Raw genomic sequence first — 24094 nt, forward strand, 5'->3', positions numbered from 1 at the left:
TGGCTGGTATACCACTTCACCTATGATGTCATCATTTTCAGGCTTTTGTTCCCCATTGGAAGTACTTGACAATGTTCTAAGTTTCTATTTTTTCCATTCAGCGGTTTTCTAGAAATAATTTTTTAATTATTTGCATTTAATCCAACATTCTGGAACCACGTTCTGGGCCATACCACGTGATCTATGACATCACAATTGTCATAAAAACATTCTGCATGGGTATCACTCCGACCCTGAAAGTTTCGTCTCAATCGGACATGTGGTTGCTGAGAAAAACGAGGTTTAGCCCATACGGACGGATAGACAACCCGAAAACATAATGCCTCCGGCCACCTTCAGGGGTGGAGGCATAAAAATCAATTCGTCCTTGTCATACAGCCAACCTGTCCACCAAGTTTAGTCTGTATATGACCATAACCATTTGAGATATCCTGCTCAGACAACCAAACAGACAGACAAACAGGGTTGAAAGCATAACCCCTGCAGCCAAAGTAAAAAATAAAAAAAACAATCTGCAACAAGTGCATTGGCCTGCAAGCGTATTCACCCCCCCCCCCCCCCCCCTACCAATAATGCTACATTTATATGAATTACGAATTATGTAGAAACTATTTTTCCAAATAAACTTTTTATTCATAACGGGAGAGATCAAACTAAACACTGTTATAGTTGAAGGAGGTTACATGTCAGGTATACCTGCAAAAACATGTACAAATCAAAATTCACTGGTTGGAAAAGTATCCAGCCCCTTATGCCATTACTTGGCGGAAGCACCTTTTGCAGCAATGACCACTTCGAGTCTTTTTGGGTAGTATAGGTCTCTACCAGCTTTGCACAGTGAGATGGTAAAATATTTGCCCATTCCTCATGTGAAAATTGCTCTAGTTCTGCCAAGTTTGATGGGGATAATCATTAAACTGCAATCTTCAAGTCTTGTCATAAATGTTCAATTGGGTTCAAGTCAGGACTTTGACCGGGCCACCCAATAACATTTATTTTCTTCTTATTCAGCCACTCAAGTGTGTCTTTAGCTTAGTGCTTCGGATCATTGTCCTGCTGAAATGTGAATCTCCTACAAAGTTACAGATTCATGGCGGACTCGAGCAGGTTTTCATCAAGGATTCTCCTGTACTCTGCACCATCCATTGTCCCTTCTATCTTGACAATCTTGCCAATCCCTGCAGATGAAAAGCAGCCCCATAACATGATGCTGCCACCACCATGCTCAACAGTAGGGATTATGCTGACTGGGTGATGTGCAGTGTTCGGCTTGCGTCAGACGTAACACTTTGAATTTAGACCAAAGTTCAATTTTTGTCTCGTCCGACCACAAAACGTTTCTCCACATGCCGGCAGTATCATCAAGATACTTTTTCACAAACTCCATATGAGCTTTTAGATGAATCTTTTTCAGTAATGGCTTCTTTCTTGCCACATGCCCATCAAGGCCAGCTTTGTGAAGGGAACGGGATTTTGTTGATTAATGAACAATGACCCCCTTCTCAGACATGGAGCCTTGAATATCTTTCAAAGTCAATGCTGCATTTCCAGTGACATCCCGAATGAATTTCCTGCTTGCCCGGCTGCTGAGTTTTGATGGGCGACCTGATCTGGGTAGTACGATTCATTTTCACCTTCTTAATAATGGATAATGAGCGAGTTTGGAATCTTCTTATAACCCTCCCCCTGAACGGTGCTTCTCAACCACTTTATATCTGACGTCTTTGGAAAGCTCCTTGGTCTTCATATTTGCCTTGTTGGTTGACCAAGTGAGTTCCACCTTGAAGCTCCTTAGATAAAGTGGGGGAGCTTAAAAATTAAGTTAACCACTGATTACATACAACCGATTACGTATATTTTGTAACCTTTCAAACAAATAATTCACTCCTGAAGTCATTTAGGGTTCATTAGGCAAAGGGTTTGAATACTTATGTGACTGAGAATCATCTGATTTTTCTGTTAATCTAACTTATTCACATTTTGTCTGAATTTTGAAGCTTTATCACTTTGGTGTAGGTGGTGAAGACACGATACATTAAGGTTCACGACAAAAGCATCATGAAACTGGAATGGCACTCGGCAGAGCACATACCTCTTCCAGGCTGAACAATTTATACATTTTGTATCGCACTGATTCAATGGATTTGGATCCGAACCCGAACAAAAATGGATTCAGCTTATTCTTGTCACCTAACCAACTCACCACCGAGTTTCGTCATAATCCATCCACAGATATCCTGCTAAATATAGTTGTTGGCCCCATCTCTCAATGGTGAAGAATCACTTTAAAATTCTCAAATCCGGATCCAGATCCAGATCTTTACCAAAATCTAGTCATTTTGTCCTTGTCACACACGGCTCGAGTCCTCTCCACAAATTTTCGACCGTGGTCGTCCACAACTTTTTCAGTTATCCTGTTCATAGACATACAGACAGACAAACAGACAGGGGTGAAAACAACCTCTGTCTACCTTGGGTGGAGGAGGTAATAAACTCGAGTAGCATCAAAATGTGAAAACTTTGGAGGGGGGTGAATACTTTTGCAAGCCACTGCGTTATGACTAATGAGGTCCCCACTGGGCAACCAAATGGCACCATGACCAATACCTGGCTGTCTGCCCGAATCCATCTCTCGTCTCCAGCCAGGAAGCATAAGGGCCATTTGTCCACCACGGGAAACCAGACCAAAAGCTACAGGGTGGTGGGGACGCAGCATGCCGAGACGCTGCAGGCACAGGTTGTCAAGTAAAGGCTCGAGTCCCCAAGTGTGGAGACAGGACATGACGAGGCATGCAGTTTCCATAGTCAGGTTTGACTCCGGAAGTGAAAGAGAAGAAAAATGACCAAGCAAATCTGATCGACTGGCTTGATGCCTGATGCCTTCTTCTTCATCACCTTCTTCCTCATCATCATCATCATCATCATCCAAAAGGCGCTCTGTCAGTAACATGATGCATGCATATCATTAACTATGGTTCACATCCTCCCAGATGCTTGGTACAATTAATAATTCAAACAAGGATGCAAGCATGTAATTGCAAAGTTCAAGTTATCATGTTGTATTTTTGAAGACAGTTTATGTAATAAAGCATAAACCATGTTTTGAGTCAAGTGTTTGCATAATTCTACAAACAACACCTGTTTACTGGTCATTTGCAAAGTGAGAAATATTGTTGCGGGGGTGGCCATAGTGGCTAAAGGGAGTAAAATAGAATCGATTTTTCATTAATAAATGTATAGCATAAGTCTTGTGTAGCCTTGTAGCACGCCTGGTGTTGGCTTAGCGGTTAGGGTGCCGGCTTGGGATCCTAGGATCCTGGGTTCGAATCCCGGTCAATCGCTGAATGAATGCCAGGGGGGTTGACTCAGCCTGTCATCCTTCCTGAGGTCGGCAAATTGAGTACCAGTTCACTGGCAATTCCCTGTGTGTCGCAAGAGGCACTAACAGGGTTGGCGGCAGGAAGGGCATCCGGCCGTAAAACATTGCTTCAAAAAGGGGACCACTTTCAATTTGTTGTAACACATCCTCCCTCTGCCCTCTTTAATAAAGCCTGTTTTCATTATTGAAATGTTGGTTTGGTGTGTGGTCCTGAATTGGGAATGGTAAGCCGCGGCACAAATAAACCAGTTGTTGGGAATTGGTGCAAAACCCCATCCTTAAAAGGGTGCAAATGCGGTGGTTCATTGAGGGTCTCACTTGGCCCCCATCCTTTCAAACAAACGAATGCATTACTGGTGATAGGCTCGTTGGAGTTGCTGTTACATCGGAAATGAAAGTAAAGACATTTCGGCCTTTCCCGGCAGACGACACACAGTCCCAAAGACTACCCATCGCTAGATAACGATCTGGGTGGGAGATTTGATTGTGTCCACCTGGGCCACCGTTACAACAGCAGAGATCATGTTAGATAAAAAAAACCTTTACAATTCCTTAGATATGTATAAATGATTGGAATACCTGTACCTGCTATACTTCATCTCACCCATCCCTTCCCAAGATGCACCTTTCAACCCAAAATACCCTTTATGTTCTCCTTGATTGTGTCCTTGACCTGCTGGAACAAGTCACCGGCCTTGCGCCCTCCACGAATGGCATGTTCTGCTAATCCACTGCGCTGCAGCAACCCCTGAGCCTTGTGCAAGGATTCTGGGGAGGTGACACCTGCCACAGGACGTGCAGCCTCTTCGGTAAGAAGTTGAATAATGAGAGCTTCCACATTGAAAAACAACACGTGCAGCAGGGGGTCTGCACTCCCACTGCGTAGAGCTTGTACCAGCAATGCTTGATTTACATGTTTTCTGTTTGCGTCCTGTCGAGACACACGTCCGCAGGTTGAAAGAAATCTGGTTTAGTGAAAAATCATATTTTAAAACATTGCCAATGATATTTAGAAAGGGATGCGATGATGAGGGCATTGCACACTCAGGTACCCTTACTTTCCTAAATGTACGAGCTTTTACTTTAAAATATCACCATTTCATGGAAGAGAAGCATGACAGAGGATGTGAAAAGGGTGTGGGGAGGGATCTGTTTCCCACAAGCATCAGTAGTAAGTAGATACATAATGAGTAATTGGATGGATGATATGGAGATGGAGAGAGAGAAGAGATGAGAAGGAGAAACAGAAGAGAGAGGCACCTGCAGGTATTTCTTAATATTAGGTATTGAGTGGAGGTTAATGGGTGTGGATAAGACCATGGGTGTTTGTGGAGATGGTGGCATACTGCCATCTTTAAGCTCTGAATAGAAGAGCAAGTTTGTAATGGGTGTACAAAAAGATCATAGGTAGATGATGCAAGATTGTGGTGAACTGCTACCTGTGAAACCATGGAGGGAAGAGTGAGGTTGGAGGTCTATGGAGGCTCAAGTTTAGATTTGGCAAAAGGTAGCAATGACAGGGTTATTGGAAGAATGTTTGCATCATAGAAGAGTTGGGGATGGGCAAAGGACTGAAAGAGGAGGTGATGCAAGACTAGAAAGTGAGGCGGTAGACTACTGAGAGGTCACCAATCTATTTGCAATAAGATAGCGACAGGCCATACACCTTGACCAATTGGTGAAAGAAGCCAATAATGTTGAAAGCTTTGGATGTCTAGAAGAGACGTCTCAACCATCACCACTTTGGACATCCCCACAGCATCTAAAAGAGACTGGTATGAAGTGGGGGTACCAACCGATAAAGGAAAACAATAAGTCCTCAGTGGAGCATTAAGTGTGATGAAGGTCTGGATGTATAAAGGCCTTCCTGTGCATAAATGCTGTGATATAAAGGCCTTGCAATGTTCTTGTAGGTCGCAAAGACTTCCGCTTCCGGTCCGGTCTGGAGAGGACGCTGGCGTTACTTGTTCGCCGCTTCTCCGACTGGGCCATTGTACATAGTTTGCTTTTCTGGTGGTCGTGGCGGATTTTTGACCGTTGGGTCTGCCCTCTGCTCGGTCCCGGCTCTGCTCCTGGCTTCGCCTGCCCGGCTCCTCCACTGTTTCCTCAGGCCCGCTCCCGTTGTTTGCGGCGGTGGCTGTTTGCCGCTGTGGTCTTGATTAGCGGCTGCAGTCGTTTGCCGCTGCGTTTGCCGCTTTGCCTCCTCGACCTTGGCCTCGTCCCTTCGCTCCTGCCTGGCATGGCTCTGAGGTACTCCGCCGCAAGGCTTCTTCTGCTCAATACCCGCTCCACCCCATCATGCATCTCTGCCATCAAATCAAATGGACTCCTCCGACGACCCAGGTACATTCACCGTGGCTCCGGTCGTAAGTTTGTTTATTTGCAATCAGGTCACTCCATCCCCGTCCTCTGGTCGGCTCAGCGCACTCTCACTCTTCGTCCCAGCGCACCTGGTCACAGCAACGCACACGATCGCACCTCCTGCCTACGAACCCTGGCTAAATCACCTGAATTCATCCCTGCTGTTCAAAACAACATCAAGCTCACCCTGTTCAACACCCGGTCCCTCAACAACAAATGCCTCATCCTGAACGAATACATCCTGGATAACAAACTGGACTTTCTCTGTCTCACCGAAACCTGGCAACAACCTCTGGACTACTACACACTTAACCTCACCACACCCAATGGATATTCCTACGTCAATAAACCACGCTCGGAGGGCCGAGGTGGTGGAATTGCCGTTATCCACCGTCAAGACATCAAGACCAACCTCATCTCCATCTCATCTGCTCCATCATTTGAACACCTGGCTTTTAAACTCTCTGGTCGCACGCAGTCAGTCATGGCTGTCGTCTACCGCCCTCCCAAACCACACCCATCATTCCTGTCTGACTTCTCCTACTTTCTGACCCAGCTATGTTCCCTCTCCCCCTCAATCCTCCTCCTTGGTGATTTCAATATCCACATGGACTCCACTGACTCCACAATAACCACTGACTTCACTGATTTACTCACCTGCTTTAACCTCACTCAACATGTCGACTTTCCTACCCATATCCGTGGTCACATTTTGGACCTTGTCTGCTCCACTGGATTAAATTTGCACCATCTCTATGGCTCTGACCTCACCCTCTCTGACCACTTAGCCATCACTCTGACCATCAACATCCCCGCCCCAACACCAAGGCATTATCGCACAATCAACTTCCGTAAGCTAAACGCTCTTTCACCTACCTCATTCTCATCCACCCTCTCTGAAAAAATGTCCACTTCTCCCTTCATTGACCTCCACACCCCTTCTGACCTCACTGACTACTACAACCACACTCTCTCCTCCTGCCTTGACCAGCTTGCGCCTGTAAAAACCAAAACAGTTTCTTTCACCCATTCTGCTCCCTGGTTTACCCCTGAACTCCACCTGATGAAAACTCGTGCTCGCCAACTTGAAAGACTCCGCAATAAAACGGGTCTCACAGTTCACTCCCAAGCCTACAAGGACCACCTACAACACTACAAAGATGCCCTCTCCCGCGCCCGCTCTGCCTACTACTCTCAAATTATCCACTCTGGCTCCGGAAACCCAAAAGCACTCTTCTCGACAATAAACAAACTCCTCCGCCCCCTGAACACCACCACCCAGTCATTCACAGTAGACAACTGCATCTCCTTCCTCTCTTTCTTCCAACGCAAAATTGACAACATCTACAACAGCTTGACCACCGCCGCACCCGCTCCCCCTCCAACCACCTGCCCCCCCTTGTCCTGCCATCCCCTGTCTCGGTTCTCCCCAATCTCCCCTACTGACCTCTCTGAACTCCTCATAGGAATGAAAACTGCCACCTGCACTCTTGACCCCATCCCCTCCAGCTTTGTCAAAGCCTCCCTCCCTGCTCTCTCTCCACTTATCATTGCAACAATAAACTCCTCCCTGTCTACAGGCATCGTCCCACCTTCCCTCAAAATTGCTGCTGTTACCCCCATTCTAAAAAAACCTGGTCTAAACCCTGACACCCTAAACAACTTCAGACCCATCTCCAACCTACCCTTTCTGTCAAAAGTTTTGGAACGCGCTGTAGCCACTCAACTCAAACATCATCTCTCTGCCAATAACCTGTATGAAACATTCCAATCCGGATTCCGGTCCAACCACAGTACTGAAACTGCTCTCCTCAAAATCACCAACGACCTTCTCCTCTCCTCTGACGCTGGCAACCTCAACATTCTCGTCCTCCTCGACCTCAGCGCTGCCTTTGACACCATCGATCACACTATCCTCCTCACCCGACTTGAATCCACCTTTAACGTTACCGGCACTGCCCTCTCTTGGATTAAATCATACCTCTATGACAGATGCCAGTTCATCTCCATCAATAACTGCAAATCCCCCACTGCTCCCCTCCCCCAAGGTGTCCCCCAAGGTTCAGTTCTTGGCCCCCTCCTCTTCATCCTTTACCTGTCCCCGCTCGGTCACTTAATCCGCCGTCATGGTCTCCAATTCCACTGCTTCGCCGATGACATCCAGCTTTTCATCTCCACCAAGTTCGTCTCCACCGACACCCACTCTATCCTGACAAACTGCATCACTGAAATAAAATCCTGGCTTCAAATCAACTTCCTCAAGCTTAACTGTGATAAATCTGAAATAATCATCATTGGCCCAAAAACGCTCACAAAATCCACCCATAACTTTGCCCTCAACATCGACGGTATCCCAGTATCCACCTCCCCTCACATCCGGAATCTTGGCGTCATCTTTGACCAAACCCTTTCCTTCGACAAATACACTAAACAGATCACAAAGTCAGCCTTCTTTCACCTGAAAAACATTGCACGTCTCCGCTCATCCCTCTCCTCCACAGCTGCAGAAACCCTCATCCACGCCTTCATCACCTCCCGTCTGGACTACTGCAATAGCCTCCTCTATGGTTCACCCTCAAAAATCACCAATAAACTCCAATACATTCAGAACTCCGCTGCCCGTCTACTCACCCATTCCCGGACCCGTGACCACATCACCCCCGTCCTTTACAAGCTTCACTGGCTCCCCATCCCCCAGAGAATCCAGTACAAAATCCTCCTCTTGACATACAAAGCCCTCCATAACCTGGCCCCATCCTACCTGGCTGACCTCCTCTCCAGACACACTCCCACCCGCAACCTCCGCTCTGCTGGTACAAACCTCCTGACCCCCTCCATCCGGACCAAATTCAGATCCTGGGGGGACAGGGCCTTCTCCATCGCTGCGCCCACCCTCTGGAACTCACTACCTCACACCATCAGAGACTCCTCCTCACTCACCACATTCAAAACATCACTAAAGACCCACCTGTTCAACACTGCATTCAACATTCAACCCACAGCATTTAACCCCTGACTATCTCTTCTCCTTCTCCCTCCTTTTGCTTTAAATATTTCCCTATTGATTCTTGTCTTTTTTGAAATTGTTGTTTTCATGTATTGTTATGCATTATGTTTGCCACTCTGTCAAAGCGCCTTTGGGCTTCTGGAAAAGCGCTATACAAAATAAATGAATTATTATTATTATTATAAAAAGTTATACTTCACCGAGTAATAACTTAACATGGTGATGTTGTGTTGTGTTGAAATGTTGAGTTGGATCTTGGAGATGGCGTGAAGCTGGAAGGTGTGAAAACATTTTGCTACCTCGGAGACATGCTGAATGGAGAAGGTGGATCAGACACGGCAACGGTTGCTAGAGTGAGATGTGCATGGAAGAAGTTTCGGGAACTGAGTGGTGTGCTGATGAGGAGGAGAGTGTCGCTGAAGCTGAAGGGAAAGGTGTATGCTGCATGTGTGAGAAGTGTTATGATTTATGGGAGCGAGACATCGGTAATGAACGTAGAGCAGCAACGAAGGTAGGAAAGGGTGGAAATGCGAATGGTTCGGTGGATGTGCGGAGTATCGTTGAGAGAGAGGAAGACAAATGATGAATTGCGAAAGATGATGGGAATAGAGCCTGTGATTGATGCTGTGAAGAGGAACAGGTTGAGATGGTTTGGTCATGTGTTGAGGAAGGATGAAAGTGACTGGTTGAGAAGAGTGATGGAAATGAATGTAGAAGGAAGTAGAGGACGGGGAAGACCGAGAAAGACTTGGCTAAAGATGGTGGAAGAAGAAATGCGGGCAAGGGGGTTAACAAGGAGAGATGCAGAAAATAGGGCAAGATGGAGAAGATTGTCATGGGGACCGCAAGGCTAACCCCCGCTCTAGCAGGGAAAATGGCCTTAAAATGCCTGTTTGTTGTGTTGAGTAATAACTTAACATGACAGTGGATTGCCCAGTTTGCAGCTAGTTTTTGGAGTCCAGCTTGGAAACATGTCTTGTACACAGGCAAGGTCATGGCTGATAGTACAGCCGAGGTGTTTGAGGTCCTGCGTTTCTTTCAGGGACTATTTGATCGGGTGGGCTTGCTAGTCGATCCTTTTGGAGTGACATGGTTAACATGCGGGAAATGACAGTTACAGGTGTCAGGCCAGTATGACATCCTTTTAAAGTCTGCTTCAAGGGAAGAAGGTGCTGCGAACCTGTCATTGGCATGGGATATGGATGACAAATTGTTTTTTTGTTTTTTTTTCAAAAGCCAGGACTACACACGTGTTCCTCCAATAAGAAGCAAGGCAATTCAAGGCAAGCCACGTTGATTGACAAATCTCATATAGTTTGATCCTGAGAAATCACACACTCGCACTCTGTCTATATCTCTGAAAAAACTGTCTGTCAAACCCTCACATCTCCTTCCTCAACAATCCTCTTCAAGAAGTTGTCACTCAAACTTTTGGGAATCACAATCACGTATCAGCCATAATCTTTCTTTGGCAGACTACATATCTAAGTTGGCCTCCCAAGCCAGTCACTGACTAGGTGTGCAAAGTCTTTGCTTGGAACATCTGAACTTTTATCTACCCACAAGGCATTAAACCGCAGCTTGATGGAGGACTGCTCCCGTATCTGGGCTGGCACCTCTGCTTCACACCTTCCCGACCTTGACGCCATGGAAGCCAAGGCCTTCAAAATCATTGGAATCTCCCGTAATAAAGCTGTGTCTATGGGCTTTCACATCGCAGACAGGTCGGTAGTCTCTCTGTCCTCTACCACCTCCTTTATGGTCTTGCACCCTCTGCCCTTTCCATGCTATGTTCCCACCTTTGACCTCAAAATCGAATCAGGTCATCTTTGCATCATATTACAAATTTCTACCACGTATGAACAAAATCCCTTCAGTGGTTCACAAGTTATCATAGTAACCAAAATCTGCTATGCACGCATGCGACGATGCACAGATGGCAGCACAGCCAGAAGGACAACCCAAAAAAGTAATGCCTCCATTACCTTTGGCTGCTTAGGCATGTAAAAATGTCAACAAATGGATAAGAACGCCGAACACTGACATAGGAACATCACCTTCTCCCCAGCACCAGATGCCAACAGGTTGGTGGCAAATGTCTGAAGTTTGGAGTGTGCTGCGTGTTTCAAAGCTGCGAGGCTGCGACGTGCCATTGCCTGCTTCAGGTTCACTGCAGGCAAGCCAGCAGATTCACCTGCAGGTAGGGCCTCGTCACATCCCTGCAAGATTTGAATTGCTCCGATTCCCAGCACACAGCGGTCCAGTACACCTACATGGACACAAACATGAAAGTTCTATATTTAAGATTATTTTAGGTATGCAAACAAGCAAAAATGACAGCCATGTGTGTCAGTGCATATGACATACTGGTGTGTAGGCCACAAACCATTTTCCATTTGCCAAACATAAACTGAGCCATCGGTGCATCCGACGACGAGGTAGTCATCAAGAGGGCGCCATTTAACGAGGTGAACAGGGAAGAGGTGCCGGGATGCTAACATAATGCATCGTCGCTCCTTGAGGCTCAACAAGGCAACAGAGTGATCTGCTGCCACCGAGCACACACACTGTGCAACCCGCACCTGCCGTGTGACGCACACAAACAAAATGTACAGCTTTCTGTGAAATGGTTTTTCAAATCCATCATGTATATATTTTTTTCATCTTAAAATCGATGTTGGTGTCTTACAGTGAGCAGCAAAAACAGTGACGTGCTACGAATGGCAGAGAATGGACTAAAGGGATACACAAGGTGATGTGCAATTCATTGTGTGCTGATATGTGTGATGTGGACTTCATGTAACTGGGAATACAACACACGATTATTTTCGGCTCACATTTTAATTTTAGCACTCAATTAATTGACATTCTAAATTGTACTCTCGATCACTCTCTGCCATTGCTCTTTGTATTTATATCCATTTATTTGTCATTTCTGCACATTTATATATTGTGTTCGATAAAAACATTCCTCTATGCTATTTATATACTATCGAATGTTAATATGTTGAACAAAGCCATTTTTAGTTCAAGTAAATTCCGAAATCTCATCACACTCGAATCATAATTAACAAACGTATAGCCGGGTGTGCGGCACGTGTTATTAGTCCCCTACTGGTGTACACTGGAGGGGACTATAGGTTTGCACGCCGTCCCTCCGTCCGTCAGTCAGTCCGTCAGTCTGTCACGCAAAGAACAGTTTTCCAGACTTTTTTTTCTAAACTCTTAATGCTAATGATTTCAAACTTGGTACATGGTTTCCTCATGATAAGTTAGAGGTCAAGTTCGAACTTCACGACGTTTCGATCATTTTTGACAAAGTTATGGCACTTTGAACTTTGGGAATTCTGATAATTTTGATGATCCTTAACTCAGTGCCATTTTATGTTTTAATTCCCTTTAAAAAGGATTTTCTCTGCAATAATTGGACCGATTGAGATCAAATTTTCACCGTAGGAGGGACTCGGTCTGCAGAATATTTGAATGGTAATTATGACGTCACAGGTCACGTGGTTCGGCCGCCATATTGTTTTTCGTGAAAACACGAATACCCCTTTTTCTCTGCAACGGCTGAACAGATCGAGGCCAAACTTTGCAGGCAGAATCGCATACCCATGACGAACAAAAAGGTCAGCGAGTATGACGTCATGTGTCACATGGTTTCAGAGTTATGACGTTTTTAAGTATGAACCTTTAAAACCGAGCTCCTCCCTCATTTTTGATTCAATCGAGGAGAAACTTCACAGATTCTTCACAGAAACTTCAATGGAATACTGTTCTCCCCTATGGGCCGGTGCTCCTGCCTCACACCTAGCTCGGCTTCACGCTGTTGAAACCAAAGCTTTCAGAATTATTGGAATCTCCCGCGATGAAGCTATCTCTGAGGGCCTTTCACTCACTCACCGCAGGCAGGTAGGTGGTCTTTCTGTCTTCTACCGACTCCTCTCCGGCCTTGCACCCCCAGCTCTCTCTGTGCTCTGTCCCCCAAATATTCCTCCAGGTCGCACAAGATCTGCCAGCAACCCTCTGATGGTTAAACTGCCGAAATCTCGGCTCTCCGCTCACCTTCACTCTTTCATTCCTCTTTTCTCCCGCCTCTGGAACAAACTCCCTCACTCCCTTCAATCCCACTCCTCCCTCCAGGTCTTTAAAACAGCTGTTCACCACCATCTCTTATCTTCCCCCATCCAAAACCTTGATCTTTTCTACCCCCGCTAATTCACCCCAGATCCACCTTGTTTGAAATTCCAACTTCTTTCCTGGAAGTCCTGGCAGTGTCCATATGTTTTATACCTCTCCCACTGCCCCCTTCCCACGCCCCCCCCCCCCCCCCAAAGCCCTCGCCCTCTCTCAGATCTCTCGATGTCTCCATGTCTCTCGGTCCCTGCTCTCAAATGTTGTGTTTGTGTCCTTCCCCCTCTCTCCCCATCTTGTCTACCGCTCCCTATGTTATATGTTTTATGTGTCGGTTTGTCTTTCTGTGTGATTAATGTTCGCTCTTTCACGAGCCTCGATATTGTATACAAAAAAAAAAAAAAAAAAAAAAAAAAAAAAAAAAAAAAAAAAAAAAATCTGTTCAGCATGTCAGTCTACTAAAATATCCTATTGGAATTTGCGATAGGGCACGTGGTTTGGCAGATATCGTTAATTTAACGGAAATATTAAAAATAAATGGATATCTCTTGAATCGCTAGTACCTCAGACCGTGGGTTGGTAATTATATAATTCACACAGTGCAATACGTGCAGGCTGCTCCACGGAGCGACCTTGAGGGCTTATCAACGAGGCGAGGCGTGACACACATGTGTCTCAGCATACCTCAGATCAAGTTTGAAAACCAACATCAACCGTGCATAAATTTGCATATTCGATCATTTTTGACAAAGTTATGGCACTTTGAACTTTGGTAGGGGACATGTATTGCAGCGCAACACTCAGAATGCTTGTTTTCCCTTGGGGAACTCACACTGCAGCCCTCAGGGGGAACAAGCAACTGCGTGATTTCTCCACCGTGGACGCAAAAAGAATGCAGTGCTTCACCAGATGCCATATTCCACAAGAGCACAGAGAAGTCGCAGCCACCGGAAAGCAACCACCGTGCATCATAACGCTGGTACAGCTGCCTCGGATACAGCAAACTGCTTACCGATCCCGTGTGTGCATGTAGGACACGATGCGGTGGCCAACCTACAAACCCACGAACAAGACAAAATGGAAAGTTTCACATTGTGTTACCATCTTGATGGGCAAAACATAACGAATTATTTTTGATCACATGATATGTGAACGTGACAAACAATTTACGAATGACATGTCAGAGTGGGACGTTTCAATGACAAATTTGGTAAATCCAAGATGGCAGCCAGAAAGTATTGAAATTCATAGAAACTAGCTGGAAGGCCATGGTAAAATACCACGAAGGAAAAAGGTTGAGGACAAAAAAAAAAAAAAAAAGGAAAAAAAAGGACACTTTTTATTCTTGCCCAGAGCGAAAGAACTCAAAAAACAATCACATTTCTTAACAGCAAAGATATCGCAGCACATCCTCGGCTCATATCTTGGTACCTTAGTTAGCTTTACACAATTAAAGTACCGATCCTCGGTTCATATCTTGGTACCTTACTTCATTTCACACAAAAAAGTTCCAATCCTCGGTTCATATTGATACCTTTGGTCATTTCACACAATGAAAGTACCGATCCTCGATTATTTATTGGATTACAAAATTTCCCTACCCGGGGAGAGTGGACACCCCCTTCTCAGACCCTCCTCATGCCCCACCCCAATCCTCCAACCCAGACCTCCCCACCCCTCCCAGACACTCAAACCCTTCTCCTGACCCTCAAACCCCTCTCCAGACCCCCACATCTCCCAAACTACATCCCCCGCAGCTCCTCAGACCCCACCCATCCCAGCCCTCCACTCCACCCCCTCCCTCATATCACGGGCCCCTTCAATTCACCAATTTTTTTTCTCTCAATGTTGACAACGATGCAAACGGATTAATCAGAACAATTACTGTCGGCATAGATAGCTCCCCACAACCATCCGGCACAGATAGCACTCCACAATCATCCGGCACAGATAGCACCCCACAACCATCCGGCACAGATAGCACCCCACAACCATCCGGCACAGATAGCACCCCACAACCATCCGGCACAGATAGCACTCCAAAATCATCCGGCACAGATACAGATAGCACTCCACAACCATCCGGCACAGATAGCACCCCACAACCATCCAGCACAGATAGCTCCCCACAACCATCCGGCACAGATAGCGCCCCACAACCATCCAGCACAGATAGCTCCCCACAACCATCCGGCACAGATAGCACCCCACAACCATCCGGTACAGATAGCTCCCCACAACCATCCGGCACAGATAGCACCCCACAACCATCCGGCACAGATAGCACCCCACAACCATCCGGCACAGATAGCTCCCCACAACCATCCGGCACAGATAGCACCCCACAATAGCACCCCACAACCATCCGGTCGGCACAGATAGTCCGGTTGTTGACAACCATCCGGTGCGGTATTCACTCCGGCCCAAACTGACATTTGTGTGTCGGGTGCGAAGGAGTGGCAGAACGTCACATGGCCGGCTCAGAAGTTCCCCAAAGCACGACCGTGCCTCAGGTAACTTTTTGAGATATCAGTGGCACCTGCCTCGGCAACTTGATTTCTGCACGTCGTTAAAAGTAAATAATAACATTTTTTCACAGCGCAATCGCGAGATTCCCTGAGTTACTTGGGCAAAGACCTTCTAATCATTAATGATGGGTTTTCTGGTGTAGTTCCTGGGCGAGTTTTAAAAGAGAAAATAGTCAGAACTACCGGCTGCCTCTATCACTCCAAAATATTCACCTGCGTAGCGTTTGAAGCAAAAACATGTTAACTGCTTATGTGCTTATATAATATATCGATAGTGGTGGTTATACAGCTCGGCTAGATTCCAAATGCACTTTATACCAAATGCCTCCCTGACGACTAAGGCCCATACCGTTACAAATACCCATGCCGCGATCCTTACAAAGCTTGGCATTCTTCATATAAGTGTTAAACTGACAATTTGGAATGCAATAGAACGTTGAGTCACGTGGTCCAAACGCCATTCCGCCCTCTTTACCGTCCAAGTACAGCGATACTTCCTCTTTACCGTTCGGCAAACTAAGGTAGTATTATAATTTCCCATAGGTTTGGATTAATTTGAAGCAACATTTACCAAATTTATTGTTTCCGAGGACCATTCCCCTGTTTCAGGAGGGGACAGAATGACAGTTAGCCTTTTAAATGTGCTGGAAAGAACATGGTGAAATTCCAAAATTATCATGTCTTTACAGAAAACATATCGTAACATATTTCTTAACAGCAAATTTTTTTTGAAAAAAAATTTGGAAGTGTTCGAAGCAGCGTTCTGTTGCTTTATACACCACCCAGGTGAAATTTTTGGTCCGATTGAAAAAAATTATAATTTCCCCGTAGGTTTGGATTAATTTGAAGCAACTTTCACTTCATAATTTTTTCTCTCTGAGGAGCGTTTCCGTGTTACAGGGTGGGACAAACTGTGGAGTAGATGGATATGACCCAGTGTCTTTAAAATCTCCCTTCTAAAAGGAAAAAAAAAATTTACTTACTTTTAACCATAACAATATTCTCATGACAATGCTCAGGCCAGCTCAGAAAGTATGGGGTCAATGCCAGCGATTATGGAAGTCCGAGAGACGTGTTCACAGGTCACACCATGCCTTAGTACCTAAGTTAACTCGTAAAGATGTTTCCACAACAATATACGTCAGTAAAGGAACAAAACTATTAATTTATCAGTCTGCATCTGAAATAAATATTTATGAGAAATATGGAATCTTATGATCGGCCAATAATCGGAATGAAAAACATGCCTATTGATAATGTAGATTTTCAAAGTTGGAAATGTAAAGGGTTTTGAAGGGGAAGATTATAAGTGTTTGGTTTTACAAGAGACGATGACAAATTAACGTACTCCTGCACGATGCATGAGGACCTTGAAGGAGCTGCATGGCGGCAGTTTGCGTGGCCGGTACCAGCACGATGCTCCCATCGTGACGACCGCATGCGAGCTGTCCCAGCCCTGCCAGGTAGAGGCTGGCGGTGATTAACAGGTGTCCTTTGTCACTTGTGCTTAGCTGGTCGATGATGCCAGCGGGAGATGGATTAAGGCTTTTGAAGTAGGTCGCCAGGCTGGTCACAATACTCACTGGTAAGTCTATAACAATAAAGCAGAACAGAGAGCATGGCCATGTCTGTTGTTCAGATATTTCTATAATTCTTTTTTTTTTTGTGCATAGTGTCAAGGCTCATAGAGGGGATAGAACACAGATGGATCAGGTGTGGGGAAGGACAGAACGCATCAGGTGTGGGGAAGAAATCAGAACGCATCAAGTGTGGGTAAAAAATCCGAACGCATTAGGTGTAGGTGAAAAATCAGAACTCATCAGGTGTGGGGAAGAACAGAGCACATCAGGTGTGAGGAAGAAATCAGAACGCATCAAGTGTGGGGTAGAACAGAACGCATCAGGTGTGGGGGAAAAAATCAGAAAGCATCAGGTGTGGGGAAAAACAGAGCACATCAAGTGTGGGGAAGAGCAGAACGCATCAGGTGTGGGGAAGAACAGAACGCATCAGGTGTGGGGAAGAACAGAACACATCAGGTGTGGGGAAGAAATCAGAACGGATCAGGTGTGGGGACGAACAGGACGCATCAGATGTGGGGAAGAACAGAGCATGTCAGGTGTAGGGAAAAACAGAACACATTAGGTGTGGGGAAGAATAGAACACATCAGGTGTGGGGAAGAATAGAACATATCAGGTGTGGGGGGAGAAAACAGAGTGGATCAGCTCTTGATCACAGAAGTGGATGGAAAACCTGGGGATTCGGAAAGAGGTGGGGTTGAGAAGGGTTAATGGGGGTATAAAATATCGTGATTGTAGATGGGGAAAACATGTCTCTTGATAATGTGGATTTTTCTTCCAAGAAAGAAATGTAAGAAGTAGTTTTGAACTGATGGAAATACCAATCTTCGCTGCGAAAGCTAATCTATAGGTGAAGAAAAAAAAAAGGATTCCTGGGAGATCCTACTCTACATGCAGGGATAACCAACGTCACGTGTTTGCATTTGCAGTTTCGACATGTGTGTCCATGTACCCATAAAAATAAAATAAAATAAAATAGTTTTGCTTTTGGATCACAAACATTCCGGGGAGTTACCCTCATCCACCGTAGTTGGATTTATTGAAATCCGTTAATCTGTTCTTAAGTAATAACACGACGAACAGACAAACAGACAAACAAACAGACACGGTTCCTTTTATATTAAAGATGCTCGCACACAGCGAAACACCCTTGTTATTTCATTTGTCTCAATGACATGATGGATTTATGCAATGGGCATTTTAATAGGCCTAAAATCGTACCGCACGCGTGCATGTGGTCAGTTGGTAACTCCCAGACGGCCAATCGGCCAGACGAGTCACCCCAGACGAGCAGCTGAGGTAAGTGCATACTTCCTGACCCAAATGTGGTGCAAAAATAGGCCAAAACAGGAGAACATAACAGCTCCTGCCAACACAAACAAACGTCAAAGTAAATTATTTCATCAAAATTATTCATCAAAAACTTAACCAAGGAATAATCTGCGGATGACATCATGTCATGAACTAACAGACCCTTCTAAATTATTCATTTAACATAGAATTGACCTCTTTTTAGTCTTGCTCATTCACAAGTCTGAAAAATGTTGCAAGGAAACATCAAAAAGTTTCGACAACAACCTGTCATGTGGACAATTTGTAAAGATATATAATTCTTCTGAAAGACTGATAAAACATCGATCAAGGATTATTCATAAATTGATAAACTGAACAACTGGACTTTCCCCTCTAAATTCCTGGTACGACTCCAAGTGATTATTTACTGGGAAGTCATGTCTGGAGCACCAGGTTGGTAAACCAATGGAAAAATATTTTGCAAGCTCGCTCGGATAAGCATGTTCCTTAGAAACTGGGTTAAAATTAAACCAATAAATGAGCTTTGAGGGTGAAAACACAAACTGCATCACTGAAGAACCATTCTCAAGACCCTTTGACCATTCTTCATAGCAATGATGAAGTGAAGCTTCAATAAGATACAGCATACTCTCTCTGAGAATACTTTGGCCCACACCTTGTCACATGGTGGAGGCAGCATTTTGTACAATAATGATGCAGGTTCTCTTTCCAACACTCTTCCGACGTCACTCCTGAAATGTTTGCTGTTTGGAGAGCAGCTGTGGCGGCACAACACAAATGTCAATAGACCATCACTTCAAACTCGAGGAAGGTTTGTTGTAAAAATCTCTCCACACTTTAACATACAACGAGCAAAAGTACCCGTCACTCCGCTGCCGGATTTAATCAAAAGGCAACATGTTGTACTTCACAAACATTCTGCTCTATTCACTCTATAATTTGCCTGATATAATCTTCCATCTGCTGTGAAGTCAGCCAACATCACCTTCATCAGCCATCCTTGCTGTGTATACTTATTCACTCTGGCTGCAGTCGCTCAAATAATTGGATTTGTTGAAACTGGACAAAAGGGTTCTGCAAATTTGGATCAGAGGATTGGAAGGAGGTTTTGTTTTGGCCTCTATCTTGGCTATGGCCTATAGGGGATGTCCATACATTGGCATCCTCCATAATGGCGTCATCTCCATCGAGTCCAGTGGCATACATTTTTGCACATAAACATGTGGATTTCAATTAGCTATAGAATATGCTATATCATAGAAGCAACAGCTAATTCAATATCAATAAATTATAAGCAATACCAATAATAAAATTAATAAATCAAGACAATTCAAACTTTTTCCAATTTAAATAGTCTCTTGGTCAAATTGTCCGGTCAACTAATCCACTTTGACATCGACCACAAGTGTTGTTTTATTTATTACCTCCACCACCAAGGTAAAAGCACACAAGTACACCACCAAGGGTGGATGGAGGTTATGCTTTCACCCCTGTCTGTCTGTTGGTGAACAAGATAAATCAAAAAGTTGTGGATGGATTCGGACGAAATTTGGCAGACAGGAAGTGTATGTGACAAGGACGAAATGATTAGATTTTGGTGAAGATCCCGATTCGGATCCGGCTAGTATAAAGTTTTAAGTGATTCTTCACCATTGGGAGATAGATAGGGCCAAAAACAATATACAGCAGGATATCTCAAAAAGTTATGGACGAATGATTTTGATTAAATATGATTCTGTGTTGTGATTTTCTGTTCTACTCTGGGATACAAAACGTAAACTGTTCACCTGGCAGAGGTATGCTCTCTACTGAGTGCCGTTCTAGTTTTTCTTTGAAACAAAGCTAGAAAGTTGGAATATCTGAACAAAATGATTCTGCAACCTTTCCGAACAACAATGTATGCTTATCTTTAAGACAAAGACAACACTTTGGCAGAATTGGCATCTTATTTGAAATATGACAATCAATGTACTCAAACTTGAATCAAAAAGCAACCACAAAATGTAAATTTTCCATGTGTATACACCTGGAAGGTAGTCTGTAAACCCAAGCGCATCCCTCCACATCCCACAGCAGCACGATGCCTGGTGCTATAAAGTCCCCCCCAGCCCAGCCTTGCCCTGGCTCTGGTCCAGTGGCACAAAGCAGAGAGAAATCACCAGAATCTAGAACCTGCGGATCGGCACGGTGGGTGCAAAAACCTGGATTGCGTTGTGGATAGAGGACCTTCCAAAAAGGTGGTGCATAATGTAAATGCGAGTGGAAAAGTGCAATGCGAGGATGAACCCACTTTCCACGTGAATTGAGAGATGAGGAGCAGGCAGCGGTGACTATAAGGGCATACAGTTAGGCACACACAGTCAGACACCGAGATTGGCTTGGACTCTTCTTCACACAGTGGTTCTCCCTCCTGGCAGACACAAATATACCAAAACAACAACTTCGACAAGTGATTATTACTTTTTATTAACATATTCAACTGAAACTTGGCACATGGCTTTATTATGAAAAGTTACAGAACAAGTTCGAGTTTCAGGGCATTTTGTCAATTTCCCACTGAGAACATTCATTGGGAACAGTAAGGGACATGTATTGCAAAGCAATTCTCACTGTGTGCTTGTTGTTATTGTAATAATAATTGTTTAATACGTCATTCTAGTGAAACATCAGGCGAATTTCAAAAACTACGAATTACTAAATCTGATCGATCACTCTCAATTTAAATCCTTAGGGATTGTCCATTTATTATGGAGTGATGGATAAGTTCAGGCCAATACATACATAGTGTGTATAAAGATGCAACGGCGTTTGGAGGAGCTACACAAAAAAAGAAAAAGGGCAGTAAGTTTACAGACAGACAAACAGAGGGATCAGGAGGCCAAAAAATCCCACCACATTACAGTATGAGAAGCAGCAGGACAGGGAGGAAAAGGAGTTAAGGTGTTGACGATAGTTAAGGGATAGTTAAGGTGATAATGAGATATCAGGAGCAGGTATCAGGGGAAGCATGGGATGCTGATGGGCAGCAGTCCGAAAGACTGGAGGGAAAAGCATGAGCGAAGACACAAGTGCGATAGTTGGTGCCGGTGATGATTTGTTTCATTAATTACCCCGCATGCACAAAGCAAAAGGCGAGGTTGAGCAATTTGTTTTTATTTAATTATTTATCTATTTAGTTTTTTTTTCTTTTTTCTGGATACAACATCGAGGCTCGTCAGTTATACATGAATGACAAAAAAACATAATCGGACACATAAAACATATAATAAAGGAAGTGGGAGACAAGATGGGGAGAGAGAGGGAAGCACACAAGTGCAACAGTAGGAAGCACACAAGTACAACAGCAGGAAGCACACAAGTACAACAGTAGGAAGCACACAAGTACAACAGGTTCACTTTGACTGTCTATCCACAAACGTCGGTTTATGATTGAAGAAAAGATTAATTTCAATTGAATGTTATATATTGAACATGAATCAGAAAACGAGTCTGTAGTTTAGTAATACTTTGTCTCTGAGATCGTCCCGATCGCACATGCGCAGAGAGGAGCAACAACAACACAACAACATGCATTTTAAGGCCATTTTCCCTGCAAGAGCGGGGGTTAGCCTTGCGGTCCCCATGACAATCTTCTCCATTTTGTTTCTCCGCATGCGCAGAGAGGAGCGAGATACTATTTTTAGTCTGCCTGCCTGCTTGTCCGGCAGTCAATCAAAACTGAAAATCATTTCAAACAGGAAACTTTCTGTTTGTTTTTAAGGATTTTATAAAGGACACAAACACCAGGCACGGAGAAATAATGTAACGTGTTAGATAAGGTGGTGTATAAGATACTGCATCAATAGCAGTGAACTTCCAGATTTTTATTTTCTACAACATTTGAAAATGTCAATTTTATATCAATTGAATTATAAAATTGAACATGGTAGAACACAAATTACCTTTTTAGCACTTTCAAAACCCTTCCGTTTAGCAGTACTTGGACAAAATATTCCCTCCAGGTTTTCAAAGCAGCTGTGCACCACCATCTTTTATCTTCCCCATCCAAAACCTTGATCCTTTCTACCCCCGTTAATTAACCCCAAATTCCATTTTCTTTCATGAAAGTCCCTGTCGTGTCTATCTTGTTTATCCCATGTACCCTGCCTCAGCCCCCTCCCTTCCACAGATCTCCCAATGTCCCTGGTCCCTACTGTTGTTGTGCTTCCCCCTCTCTCGCCCCCTCTTGTCTCCTGCTCCCTTTTTTATTACCCTCACCAGAGAAGAGGGTACTGCATTTGGGTCTGTTTGTTTGTCTGTCTGTCTGTCTGTTTGTTTGTTTATCCACACAGAATGTGAATATGCTTTTCTCTGCAAATGTTGATCTGATTGCCAAGAAATTTACACAATAGGAGCGCATCCTCCTGTTTGACACCATCGATCACACCATCCTCCTCACCCGACTTGAAACCACCTTTAACATTACCGGCACTGCCCTCTCTTGGATTAAATCATACCTCTCTGACAGACGTCAGTTCATCTCCATCAATAACTGCAAATCCCCCACTGCTCCCCTCCCCCAAGGTGTCCCCCAAGGTTCAGTTCTTGGCCCCCTCCTCTTCATCCTTTACCTGTCCCCCCTCGGTCACTTAATCCGCCGTCATGGTCTCCAATTCCACTGCTTCGCCGATGACATCCAGCTTTTCATCTCCACCAAGTCCATCTCCACCGCCACCCACTCTATCCTGACAAACTGCATCACTGAAATAAAATCCTGGCTTCAAATCAACTTCCTCAAACTTAACTGTGATAAATCTGAAATAATCATCATTGGCCCAAAAACGCTCACCAAGTCCACCCATAACTTTGCCCTCAACATCGACGGTTTCCCAGTATCCACCTCCCCTCACATCCGGAATCTTGGCATCATCTTTGACCAAACGCTCTCCTTCGACAAATACACTAAACAGATCACAAAGACAGCCTTCTTTCACCTGAAAAACATCGCCCGTCTTTGTCCATCCCTCTCCTCCGTGGCTGCAGAAACCCTCATCCACGCCTTCATCACTTCTCGTCTGGACTACTGCAATAGCCTCCTTTATGGTTCACCCTCAACAATCACCAATAAACTCCAATACATTCAGAACTCCGCTGCCCGTTTACTCACCCATTCCCGGACCCGTGACCACATCACCCCCGTCCTTTACAAGCTTCACTGGCTCCCCATCTCCCAGAGAATCCAGTACAAAATCCTCCTCTTGACCTACAAAGCCCTCCATAACCTGGCCCCATCCTACTTGGCTGACCTCCTCTCCAGACACACTCCCACCCGCAACCTCCGCTCTGCTGGTACCAACCTCCTGACCCCCCCCATCCGGACCAAATTTATATCCTGGGGGGACAGGGCCTTCTCCATCGCTGCTCCCACCCTCTGGAACTCGCTACCTCACACCATCAGAGACTCCTCCTCACTCACCACATTCAAAACATCACTCAAGACCCACCTGTTCAACACTGCATTCAACATTTAACCCACAGCATCTAACCCCTGACTATCTCCTCTCCTTCTCCCTCCTTTGTGCTTTGAATATTTCCCTATTGATTCTTCTTTTTTTGCAATTGTTTTTATGTTTTGCTATGCATTATGTTTTGCACTCTGTCAAAGCGTCTTTGGGCTTCCTGAAAAGCGCTATATAAAATAAATGCATTATTATTATTATTATTATAATTTTTATGATAATTATGATGTCATAGATAACGTGGTACGGGCACCATCTTGGAAAAAACAAAAAACTTTGCACCTCTATATCTCCA

At 44.7% G+C, this 24094-nt stretch overlaps 1 protein-coding gene across 3 annotated transcripts in view; it reads right to left on the reverse strand.

The window, feature by feature from the left end:
* The window catches only part of LOC137420664 (WD repeat-containing protein 7), a 178368-nt gene that overhangs the window by 132144 nt on the left and 22130 nt on the right, over positions 1–24094 (reverse strand). For all 3 annotated transcript variants that reach the window (XM_068105909.2, XM_068105910.2, XM_068105908.2), the window contains exons 7-16: positions 20592–20711; positions 20328–20473; positions 18957–19059; positions 18209–18353; positions 16758–17000; positions 13714–13934; positions 11134–11329; positions 10805–11016; positions 4022–4310; positions 2608–2937 (exon numbers count right to left, since the gene is read on the reverse strand). In XM_068105909.2, coding sequence (XP_067962010.2) covers positions 2608–2937; positions 4022–4310; positions 10805–11016; positions 11134–11329; positions 13714–13934; positions 16758–17000; positions 18209–18353; positions 18957–19059; positions 20328–20473; positions 20592–20711 — 2005 coding nt within the window. The remainder of the gene's footprint in view (positions 1–2607; positions 2938–4021; positions 4311–10804; positions 11017–11133; positions 11330–13713; positions 13935–16757; positions 17001–18208; positions 18354–18956; positions 19060–20327; positions 20474–20591; positions 20712–24094) is intronic.

The sequence above is a fragment of the Myxine glutinosa genome, chromosome 2 (assembly GCF_964187855.1).
Source record: "Myxine glutinosa chromosome 2, kmMyxGlut1.1, whole genome shotgun sequence".
Lineage (NCBI taxonomy): Eukaryota > Metazoa > Chordata > Myxini > Myxiniformes > Myxinidae > Myxine > Myxine glutinosa.